The sequence below is a fragment of the Lipophrys pholis genome (assembly GCF_963383615.2).
Source record: "Lipophrys pholis genome assembly, chromosome: 8".
Classification (NCBI taxonomy): Eukaryota; Metazoa; Chordata; class Actinopteri; order Blenniiformes; family Blenniidae; genus Lipophrys; species Lipophrys pholis.
Window position 1 is genome coordinate 32,561,918 of NC_137630.1, and position 12,293 is coordinate 32,574,210.

A 12,293-nucleotide genomic window follows, 5' to 3' on the forward strand; every position below is an offset into this window, starting at 1 on the left:
GAAATGTTTGGTTAAAATGTATATGATGATATGCCATATCCCCTTGGGTTGATTGCCTGTTTGACGTTTGCATAGATTAACTAAAAGATGAATTTCAGGCAAAGGAATGTACAGTATATATATATATATTTGGAATTGTGCAAATATATTTTTCCACATCTGTTTCTGCTAATGTCAAAGTTTTTTCTTACCCTAAACAGTTTTTTGAATCCCTGTACACCCCCCCCCCCCCCCCCCCACCGACTGCGTCCTGTTGACACAAGCCAGCATGTCTAATGTTTCCTTGTGCTTCCAGACGATACTTACCTGTCCTCCGAGGTTTTCCTGCAAAGTATATCTACGACCCGTGGAACGCGCCCGAGTCGGTGCAGGCGGCCGCCAAGTGCATCATCGGCGTGCACTACCCGAAGCCCATGGTGCACCACGCCGAGGCCAGCCGGCTCAACATCGAGAGGATGAAGCAGATCTACCAGCAGCTGAGCCGCTACAGGGGGCTGGGTGAGACACACACACACACACACACACACACACACACACACACACACACACACACACACACACACACACACACACACACACACACAGAGAAATATATCTAAATCCACTTTGGTACTTTTATTTTGACAGTCACCGTAATAACAATCCAACTTGGTACTTTTATTTTGACAGTCACGTTAATAGCAATCCAACTTGGTGGTTTTATTTTGACAGTCACCGTAATAACATGGTCTTACTGCTTCTACCTGCAGTCTTTTTCCAGTCTGAACTTTCAGTCTTCTCATGAATTCCCGTTTGTTCCTTTCAGGCCTTCTGGCCTCGGTGCCGTCCACCAATGGCAACGGGACCGGAGGAATGATGGCGTACTCTCCTGGAGAGCAGCAGCCAGGGACCAACAACAACAATTCACATTGTAAGTTCCAAGAATGTGATCGGGACAAGAGTTCATGACGTGAACCCATCAGCTGAGCGAGACTTACTTAATATCAGATCTACGTAAAGAATATTATTAAGATCATAACTTCACGAGAAGAATAAATAGAGTAGAACGACGACAGATGCTTGTTTTGTAGAAGTAGCAGATTGTATGAACCTCCATCAGCTTTAGAGCCGTGATCATTTTCTCTTTTTATTTTTTCCAGTACCTGCAGTGTCCGGGAATTCTGTCGCGACCAGTAACGGCAGCGGCAGCATCCTCCTCAACATTGACAGTGAAGAACAGACCCGGCCAAGTCGCGTCAGTCAACAGCAACGACTGCCGCCGCAGCAGCAGCAGCAGCAGCAGCAGCAGCAGCAGCAGAGAAATGGTACGTGATCACCATCTTCATGTTGCTCAGAGCCCACTTACAGTGGTGTGAACAAGCGTTTGCCCCCCAGCTCCTGTTGAAACAGAACTGTGGTTGATCACTGAGTTCCATTTCTGTAGCCACAGCAGGCCTGATTACTGCACACCTGTTCTCAGTCTAGAAATCACTTAGAAAGGACCTACCTGTCAAAGTAAAGTCCACCACAAGATCCTCAAGAGCTACAGACATCATGCCCAGAAATTCAGGAACAAGTGAGAAAAAAAGTAATTGAAATCTATGAGTCTGGAAAAGTGAGAGCCGTTATCCACACTGACGAAAACAGTCCCCGTAATACTTTTATTTTGACAGTCACCGTAATAACAATCCAACTCGGTACTTTTATTTTGACAGTCACCGTAATAACAATCCAACTTGGTACTTTTATTTTGACAGTCACCATAATAACAATCCAACTCGGTACTTTTATTTTGACAGTCACCGTAATAACAATCCAACTCGGTACTTTTATTTTGACAGTCACCGTAATAACAATCCAACGTGGTACTTTTATTTTGACAGTCACCGTAATAACAATCCAACTTCGTACTTTTATTTTGACAGTCACCGTAATAACAATCCAACTTCGTACTTTTATTTTGACAGTCACCATAATAACGATCCAACTCGGTAGTTTTATTTTGACAGTCACCGTAATAACAATCCAACTTGGTACTTTTATTTTGACAGTCACCGTAATAACAATCCAACTCGGTACTTTTATTTTGACAGTCACCGTAATAACAATCCAACTTGGTACTTTTATTTTGACAGTCACTGTAATAGCAATCCAACTCGGTACTTTTATTTTGACAGTCACCGTAATAACAATCCAACTTGGTGGTTTTATTTTGACAGTCACCGTAATAACAATCCAACTCGGTAGTTTTATTTTGACAGTCACCGTAATAACAATCCAACTTGGTGGTTTTATTTTGACAGTCACCGTAATAACAATCCAACTCGGTAGTTTTATTTTGACAGTCACCGTAATAACAATCCAACTTGGTGTTTAGAGCTCATTGTTCTCTGCTGTGTGTGTGTGTGTGTGTGTGTGTGTGTGTGTGTGTGTGTGTGTGTGTGTGTGTGTGTGTGTGTGTGTGTGTTTTCATTACAAAAACAACCAACAGCGCCCACTAGTGGCCCAACACGACATTGTTTTCAGTGTTTCTGTGTAAATGCAAAACATTTCTGAAACTAAAACGATCCGTTGTCATTCGATTAAAAAAAAACATTTTGATTAATCCAACAAATTTCTGTAATTTTTTTTTTTCCACGGCTCGTAATGATATATAGTTACTGCGAATTATGGAATTAATGTCGCCACAGAAACTATATTTGAATTCCAAGCCTGTTTTTCTACCTGCCTTCCAGCTGTGGTTGTGAACACTGCTCGGCTGCACAGGTTTGGATAAAAGAAATAAATGTAATAAACGGAATAAAACAAAACTGCGGTAATTGGTATTAAAACGTTTTTTAATGGGTCAAACTTCTAAAAATTCCTCTCCAAAATGAAGATGTTAATTTGGCCAGCACTCGTTTTTCTCTTGAAACGCTGCGGTGGAAACGGGGCCCTTGGTGGTTTGTGTGTGTGACGCTGATGAGCGTCCGCCTTGTGTGCTGCAGGATACCAGCCAGTGCCAGACACCAGCCAGACCCTCACCAGCCAGACCCTCACCAGCCAGACCCTCACCAGCCAGACCCTCACCAGCCAGACCCTCACCAGCAGCCCGCTCTTCCACCAGTTCGCTGTGCCTCAGCACCCGGGTAGGAACACGCCCCCACACACACCTGCCACGTGCTGCTGACTTCGGAATTTTACAATTATTTTAAAATGACATCTGATTGGAACCACTAGAGGGCGACACTGATGCACCACTCGGGACCAAAAGAGACGTTTTTAGTTTTTTAAGCTTTTTTTCAACCAAATAAAACTCCTGAAAACTGCATCTCAGGCTTTTCCAAATTTTCCCCCCAAAAAATATATTTTAAAATGTTTTAAACATTTACCTTTTTTTTAATTATTTGCTTCGTTATTTTACCTTTTTCACCAGTTTAAGCTTCTTTTTTTTTTTTTTGCAATTTTTGTCATTTTCACTACTGTAGTTGTCAAGATGTTTCAGCGATATGGACAAATTTACTTTTCTGTTGGTTAAAATATTTTACAATTTTAAATTTTTTATACAGTTTGGATTGTTACAGTTTTTAATAACGATGCACCGAGACCATTTAAAAAAAAAAAAAAGAGTACCAACCTTTAGCTACATGCTGATACTGAGTACCAATATGAGTATTTATTAAATTATATTAAGACTAATTCATACTTCAAATGCAAACAATATGCAAAGGCCATGTGTTGCTGCGAACCGCGGCGACACAACGTCGCCTCCAACAGGCTTGGTGGTGCGCTGCACCGGCTCACTAATATTAAAGAATCTCCAGACGGTGGCCGTCGCTCGTCCTCTCCTGCTGCTGACACACGAAGTCATGACGGATTGCCGGTGTGTTACTCACCAGGTTGTTAACAAGTACTCCATGCAGTATCAGACCCAATACTGGTATCGGTATCGGTGCATCCCTAGTTTAAAAATGTGCTTTTAGCTATTTTACCTTTTAATTCATTTAGCTCTTTGTTGCCGGGATACAGGAGTTTGCAGTTCAAATCAAAATTTAAAAAAAATGTATTTCTTCACATATGAAATAAAGACATTTTTAAAGAGCCAGAAACGTCCAGGCAGGGTGGAATCTGTTCTTTCTAATTTGGATCATAATTTAGTTTCTGAGCTACCCCAACAATCCTGAATGAATCCCGTGCTATTACTAATGATTAGTCTTCTGTTGCCACGGCGACAATAGCAATATTTAGTGCATGGCTCGAGGCACCTTAAAAAATGCGATGAAGCAACATTCCGCCGAGGCTCACGTGGTTCTCCTCCTGCAGGACTGTTCCTGCACAGCAGAGGCGGCATCACAGGGAAGAGGGAGCGCGAGTCGGAACGTGATGGTCCGGGCGAGGAGGACCCGGCGTCGTGCACGATGCACAAGATGCAGCGGCAGAGTGCAGAGGTCAGTCTCCCCACAGAGAGGCGTCCACGCCAGGGACAACGCAGACATTCCGTCAACATATTTAAATGCTTCTGCAGAAATGGACATTTCTTTTTTGACAACGCGCCGACTCTGTCTTCACGGAAACGGGGAAAACAATTTTGGGGAAAAGGCTGCGACTGCACATGTGCACAATGGCTGCGACTGCACATGTGCACAATGGCTGCTACTGCACATGTGCACAATGGCTGCTACTGCACATGTGCACAATGGCTGCGACTGCACATGTGCACAATGGCTGCTACTGCACATGTGCACAATGGCTGCGACTGCACATGTGCACAATGGCTGCTACTGCACATGTGCACAATGGCTGCTACTGCACATGTGCACAATGGCTGCGACTGCACATGTGCACAATGGCTGCTACTGCACATGTGCACAATGGCTGCGACTGCACATGTGCACGATGGCTGCTACTGCACATGTGCACGATGGCTGCGACTGCACATGTGCACAATGGCTGCTACTGCACATGTGCACGATGGCTGCTACTGCACATGTGCACAATGGCCGTAGTAACTAGTAGTTCTGCACATGCTCAGTAGAGACAATCAGAACAAAGTTTACTCCATGGTGTCATGTAGCCAAGCCCAGTCCATATTCTCCTGGGCTTGGTGCTTTTGTTTTGACAGTCACTGTAATAACAATGCAACTTGGTAGTTTTATTGTGACAGTCACGGTAATAACAATCCAACTTGGTTTTATTTTGACAGTTTTGGGGGATTTATTCTGAAAGGGTTTCCCGTTAACGTCCCAAAATCAAATCTGTTGGTCCTAAAGATCTCGTGCTGTTCAGCTGAGTAGTTTTTGTGAAAAGTTGGCAAAGTACATGAACAAACCAATAAATAAACAAAAACACGCAGACGAAAACCAAACCTTCTTGACCAACATGAAAACTACTTTGTTTTCTGTGTTTGTGCCGTCTCCCGGAGAAACACACGTCATTTTGAAAACAGTCGCTTCACTGCACCTTTAGAGGTGTGGATGCTGATGCAGCAAGTCTTCTGCGCTCAGCGTGTCATCTTCTGGTTTTAACAACAACACCGTCTTTTTCTTTTGCTCTTCCAGACGACCTAGACCTGCGGATATGAGACCGTCGGAATCCATGTTGGAGTCGCCGTCCGGCCAGCAGAGAGTGGGACTCCACCTGTTGTCTAGACACACCTCCACACCTCCACACCTCCACACCACAAACTCTCTGTCGGATTTTAGCCAGAAATCCTCCCGGGGCGGCAAACACAGAGGTGAAACTGGGATTTTAAAAAAACTTTTGTTTTTTGTTTGTTTTTTGCCTCGAATCAGTCCGCGAAACAAAACGCCTCAATTTTTACAGCACAACGAATGCCTATTTATTAAAAAAAAACAATCATCAAACTACAATGTCTTAAAACTGCCGCCGCCGCCAGAATCTGACGACCGAAGCAGCTACGACTGTAAATAACAGGAGGTTTTGTGTATTTTTAAAGCTGCACTCGGAGTCACACTGTTTGTCGCCGCGTTCAAATCAAACAAAAAATTATTTAAATATCTTTTTACGGATCTTGTCTTGACGGCGCTGCCTGTTGTGGAAACGCTCCCTCTGTTCCAAACCCTCCCATGTAGATACGCTCAGCACAGGTTTTTATTTTTATTAAAAAAAAATTCTGGAAAAAAACCCAAAAACAGATTTTCATCGTTTCAGGGAAAATAGTTCATCCTCGTACTTTTTTGAAATACTTGCATTTCATACTGAATTTTATGGAGATGAAATGGTCCAAAAGCGTCCGTCCTGCTTTACATGTTTTGCTGTTGATTTCATGGGAACATGCAGCGCTGCCCCGTCTGCAGCCCCGTCTGCTGCCCCGTCTGCTGCCCCGTCTGCAGCCCCGTCTGCAGCCCCGTCTGCAGCCCCGTCTGCAGCCCCGTCTGCAGCCCCGTCTGCAGCGCTGCCCCGTCTGCTGCCCCGTCTGCTGCCCCGTCCGCAGCGCTGCCCCGTCTGCTGCCCCGTCTGCAGCCCCGTCTGCAGCCCCGTCTGCAGCCCCGTCTGCAGCGCTGCCCCGTCTGCTGCCCCGTCTGCTGCCCCGTCTGCAGCCCCGTCTGCAGCGCTGCCCCGTCTGCTGCCCCGTCTGCTGCCCCGTCCGCAGCGCTGCCCCGTCTGCTGCCCCGTCTGCAGCCCCGTCTGCAGCCCCGTCTGCAGCCCCGTCTGCAGCGCTGTCTACGAATAAATACAAGTACGGCAAAAACGAGGCGAAATGTTGTCCGGTCCACCAAGTAATCAAACATGTGATATCGACCGTAACACCCGGCAGCGCTGCCCGCTCGTCACTCGATTCGCATCGGCAGCTAAAAGACGCATTCAAATATTTGTCATCTCCCAATTCTCAGACCAGTTTCCAGTCTCGGTCTATGAAACGTGTTTACAGATTTATTTATTTTTTCATAGCTCGCTGACCTTTAGTCAACAACTGCCTTTCCAGAGTGTGGCATTGTGGGTAAAAGAGGTTTTGTACGGCGGTTTTTGTGTCACCGATTTTTTATTTTATTTTTTTTCCCCCGCCGTTGTGATTCCTGGCGGTTTTGGCCGCCAGACACATCCACCGGTTGTAGAAGTTCTGTTTGCAATCCGCTTCCGGCTGAAGACTTCAGAAGTCGCTCACTTTTTCACCTCTCTGTTTCGCCGCCTGTCCAAGTGGCAGAACTCTGTGGGGCATCCTGTGGTGTTGGAAATGTATTTTGCTGTGCATAAAAGACATTCAACAAACCAAAAGAGAACCACGGGAGGAGGTGGCCGGAGGAACCTGGAGCCGACGGCAGTGTGTTGGAGCTTTCATGTTTTTCTAAGATTTGTTACCAAAAAAGAAAAAAAAGAAAAAGGATATTACCAGAAAAGAAAAAAGAAGACTGAGTGGGCGGGCGACGGCGTCTGATGGAAACGAGCTGAACTGTTTCAAACATTCCTCAGAAACGAGTCTCCGGTCCCCGTGGAGGAGGAAGCGACTGTACAAAGACTTTGTTGCAGCGGCGATCCGATGAAACTCCCAAACATGACGAGTTTGTGTCGCGGCGCTGAAGCCGGCGTCTCTCTGAGGTTCCCTCCACTTTCACCTGGACTCCTGTTGAGAGGAAAGCAGCCAATCAAAGCAGAGAATGTATGATCCCCTGTAAAATACACTCTGATGGATATATAGATATATAGATATAGATATAGATATAGATATAAAGAGAGAGAGACGTGGAGCAAACCAAGATATCAAACATAACAGAAAAGATCATTCCAATTCGTTCCATTTTCATGGATTCTTTTTTCCAAGCTGCTGTCGATGAACAATCGGTCAGTAGCGAATGAGAAGAGACGGGATTCAATCACATGACAGAGGCTGAATATTTAATTATCCAATCATAGAAAAAATCTGACATTAAAGCTCTACATTAAACAATCACACACACACACACAGCCTTTGTAACATCAGACAGGAGAGAACGCTTATGTTTACTGAGCTCGCTTCCAGCCCCGATCTGCAGCGCCCCCTGTTGTTGAAGTCATGTAACTACACTCACGTGAAAACAAAGTTTTAAAAAAAAAAACAGTTGGTTGATTTTTACCTTTTCAGAGGAAATCCACTAATAGTTCATTGATATTATTTTCGTTCTTCCCAAGACACACTTCATCTCCGTCCGACTCTTTATTCAGAGGGTAAAATTGTAATGTAGAAAAGAAAGAAGGCAGCAATGATGAACTGGTGTGTCCCACCTTCCGTCTTTGCTCATTAGTTTTGAAAACGGCACAAATCCACAAAAAAGCAGAATTTTAAACCTCCGACAAAACACAGAATGGCGAGAGGAGAAACTCCACATGAGGAAAATCCTCAGGTGACCCTTTTCAGGCCATTAAGATATACAAGAAAAAAGATTATGAAACGTAGGATACAGACACAGAGAGCTTGGGTACATTTTGAGTTTTCCAATGGTTAAAAATACATTTTAAAAGCATTGCGACATTGGGGTGTTGATCGGGGCTGCACGCCGGCCTCACAGCGTTCTGGTTGGAGTGGAGCCGCGGCGACTCGTGTCTCTGTACAGTACTTGATATTTGTTGATCTGTGATCATTCCCCCCCCCGCCGCCCTCGACCCCAGGAGCAAGGCAGCGGCAGGGAAGGACGAGGGCCGTGAAGGGGAGGGAGGTATAACGTGTTGTAGTGTATCTGTATAAAGATTCTGTATGTTCTCAACCTTGACAGCTTTCTTTTCCTTCTTTTCTCAAAATGGAAAAATCCAGTTGAAGTTTGTATTCTGGTTTATTTTTGGGTTTTTGTTGGAAGGCCTTCTGTAATTTTCCGCTTTTTCTGCGTCTCTCCCTGCGTTGTGAAAAGCTTTTCTTGTTCTTGATGATCAAGTTCATGACAGGAAATTAAAATTGTCACAGACCGATGCCTTTGACTGTTTGAATGGTTCTCTGTTAAAAATGCAACTTCTAATCCAGATTATCAGTCCAAATAATCCATCATGAAGAGGGAAATATGGTGAATAAGATATATATATATAAATAGTATATTTATAGTATATTTATATGAAAATAGTTTCAATGGGATCCTAGTGCACTGCCAGTGCTTTTATATATATATATATATATATATATATATATATATATATATATATCTTGAAACTATTTTTTATAAATAATCTTCTGGTCAGGATATGTCATGTTTTTCCTCAGGTTAGGTGTTTGTACCCCGGAAAGTTAACTTTCAGAATTCAGACTATTTTAGAATTTTTAAAATCTAGAAAATGATGTTGTTCTCAATATTCTGACTCTAAAATTTTGAATTATTTTCAGAATTTGATTTTAAAATTTTACTTTTTTCACAATTCAGATTTTTTTTTCCCAGCGATGACTTAAAAATGACTTTTTTCAGAATTCTATTTAAAAAATATACCTTTTTCATTATTCAGATTTTTAAATTCAGATTATTTTTTTCATGATTCTGGTTTAGATTTTTTTCTGATCTTTGACTTCATAAATGTAGACTTTTTTTTTCTTAATTCTGATTTAAAAATTTCTGTATTTTTTCTTAATTTGATTTTAAATGGGACTTTTTTTTCCAGAATTTTTAATCCTTTTTTTCCCCTTAAATCCCAAGATGAAGATCCTATCTGTTTTTATGCCTTTCTGTCAGGAGGTCCTCTATTCCGCTTTCAATTTCAGTTGATGAATTGCTCTTCAGTTGCCCCATTCCCAGTCCGTTCAAAGGAATCCAATCCAATCCAATGTATTTATAAAGCACTATTAAAAACAACTCAGTTGACCAAAGTGCTGTACAACAATATAAAAATACAATTATAAATGGTGAAACTGATATTTTAGGGTATTTCAAGAAGTTGTCTCACATGATCTGGGATTTCAAATGCCAGCTGTGTTGTTGCGAGCTTCCATCTCGGTATCTAACGTGTCTTTCCTCATCATAGTGAGTTTCGATCAGAAATGTGGGGTTCACTAAAGGACGTGTTAATATCAACTCTTACTGTTCTGTAATTGAAGTGGAGTAAGAACGCCCACATGGAGTAAAGCTGTCCGGTTTCACTCTCTCCCACAGACAGACAAGGAATTAGAGCTGGAGGTAAATGTTTTATTACACAATGAAGGAATGTGACGACAACCACAACCGCATTGAGCTGCATTCTTTGTTTCTTTCACTTTAAAAGCTCCCATGGGCAAACTTGTAGTGACATGAATTAAAAAAAAAAAAAGTGACTTACTTCTGTGTGGAATGTGAGTGACAGGGCTGTTAGCGGGGCTGTACTCCACTGATGTCACCCCCAGTGGTGAGTTTCTGTTTACACAGCAAACCTTTCAAGTGGCAATGGAAAACTTGCGTGGTGTTTTATTGACACAACAATGGTGCACGGAGGTACTGAAAATGCAACGTTTTCGAAACGGCTCCCCTCCGAGGTGCAACTTTCTGAAAAATGCTTTGGCTCCGTCGTCGTGTAAACGGGCGAAACGACATTTTTCTGGAAGTGCTCGGGCTTCGTCCTGAGGAGAGTGAGAAAATTAGATTAAAAACAAGATTTTCACCCCACAAACGGCGACTTTCTAGGACACGTGGAGTCCTAGACTCAGACCCCTTTTACACAGCGTGTCAAATGAAATTGCATCATTACTATTCTAGGAAAGTTTCGAGTTTACACAGCAACGATTTGAAAATGTTGTCTGTTTGCAGGGAAACAGTAGAAACAATGAAAGTGGTGCCACTAGTTGGTGCTGTTCTTAGTTTTCATAATGAAACCACACACACATGCAGCAGAGAACAAGACCACCAAGTTGGATTGTTATTATGGTGACTGTCAAAATAAAAGTATCAAGTCCCAGGAGAATATGGAATATTGGCTCTACTGAGCACATGATCAGTCTTTTTGTTTTTTATTTTCCAAAAGTGCACAACAAAAAGTGCATTGGAGGGTTCAGGAGTGTCTTCTCCGGCAGCAGAACCCTGAATGATGTCAAATGGCACATTAAATAGAGTGCACTCAACTGGGTGAAACCATTAAAACTCCAGAGGTAATATAAGTTAACCTTAGTGTCTTAAACCTAAGTTAAAATCCTCCCAACCAAAACCATAAATATAAGTTAATAAAAGAAAACCCATATAGCAAATACACCTAAAATCCAAACACCTAAATAATAAACTAAATCCTAAACCTGCTAAAACTATGTGTCACCCCCCACTTGCTCCTCCTCTTGGTTCAGCCCGGAACCTTCTTTAGCAGTGTCTGCGCAAGGGGGAATCTTTTGCCTGGACACCGGCCTGAACATAAGAGAAGAAGGAAAGTGCAAACTCTCCTCACACTCCACACATCACTCTCAGCCACACCTCTAAACCTCCAAACCTCCAAACCTTCACAGCAACACAACAACTAAAAGAATCAGCCCGTCATAAATACACACATTTTGCACAAAGTTCAATTCATCAATTAATTGTTGTTTTGCCTCCACAGATGGACGGATCTACAGACGACAACCGGAAATTCAATAAATACGTTAAAAACAACAATTGTGTGCAAAATTATTTATATGTGCCAATAGCCTGATCTTAAAGTGCTGGTGAACATTTAAAGTGCTGGTGAACATCTAAAGTGCTGGTGAACATCTAAAGTGCTGGTGAACATCTAAAGTGCTGGTGAACATTTAAAGTGCTGGTGAACATCTAAAGTGCTGGTGAACATCTAAAGTGCTGGTGAACATCTAAAGTGCTGGTGAACATTTAAAGTGCTGGTGAACATCTAAAGTGCTGGTGAACATCTAAAGTGCTGGTGAACATCTAAAGTGCTGGTGAACATTTAAAGTGCTGGTGAACATCTAAAGTGCTGGTGAACATCTAAAGTGCTGGTGAACATTTAAGGTGCTGGTGAACATCTAAAGTGCTGGTGAACATTTAAGGTGCTGGTGAACATCTAAAGTGCTGGTGAACATCTAAAGTGCTGGTGAACATCTAAAGTGCTGGTGAACATCTAAAGTGCTGGTGAACATTTAAAGTGCTGGTGAACATCTAAAGTGCTGGTGAACATCTAAAGTGCTGGTGAACATCTAAAGTGCTGGTGAACATTTAAAGTGCTGGTGAACATCTAAAGTGCTGGTGAACATCTAAAGTGCTGGTGAACATTTAAGGTGCTGGTGAACATCTAAAGTGCTGGTGAACATCTAAAGTGCTGGTGAACATTTAAGGTGCTGGTGAACATCTAAAGTGCTGGTGAACATTTAAGGTGCTGGTGAACATCTAAAGTGCTGGTGAACATCTAAAGTGCTGGTGAACATCTAAAGTGCTGGTGAACATTTAAAGTGCTGGAACAAAGTGCTGCGCGTTCTTAAT

General features: G+C 42.7%; 1 protein-coding gene across 3 annotated transcripts in view; it reads left to right on the forward strand.

Annotated features, from left to right (window-relative positions):
• LOC308113904 (cryptochrome-1-like) overlaps positions 1–8,857 on the forward strand; it is a 31,237-nt gene extending 22,380 nt beyond the window's left edge. Inside the window, exons 10-17 of one of the 3 annotated variants that reach the window (XR_013935580.1) lie at positions 296–498; positions 806–910; positions 1,140–1,304; positions 2,967–3,107; positions 4,282–4,406; positions 5,517–6,286; positions 6,442–6,546; positions 6,601–8,857. Coding sequence is in view for 1 of the 3 variants with exons in the window: in XM_080470452.1 (XP_080326578.1) it covers positions 296–498; positions 806–910; positions 1,140–1,304; positions 2,967–3,107; positions 4,282–4,406; positions 5,517–5,525 (748 nt within the window). In the remaining 2 variants the exon portion in view is untranslated. Of the gene's footprint in view, positions 1–295; positions 499–805; positions 911–1,139; positions 1,305–2,966; positions 3,108–4,281; positions 4,407–5,516 lie in introns of all 3 variants that reach the window. The other 2 variants (XR_013935579.1, XM_080470452.1) reach the window with 2 other exon arrangements.
• The last annotated feature ends 3,436 nt before the right edge of the window (positions 8,858–12,293 follow it).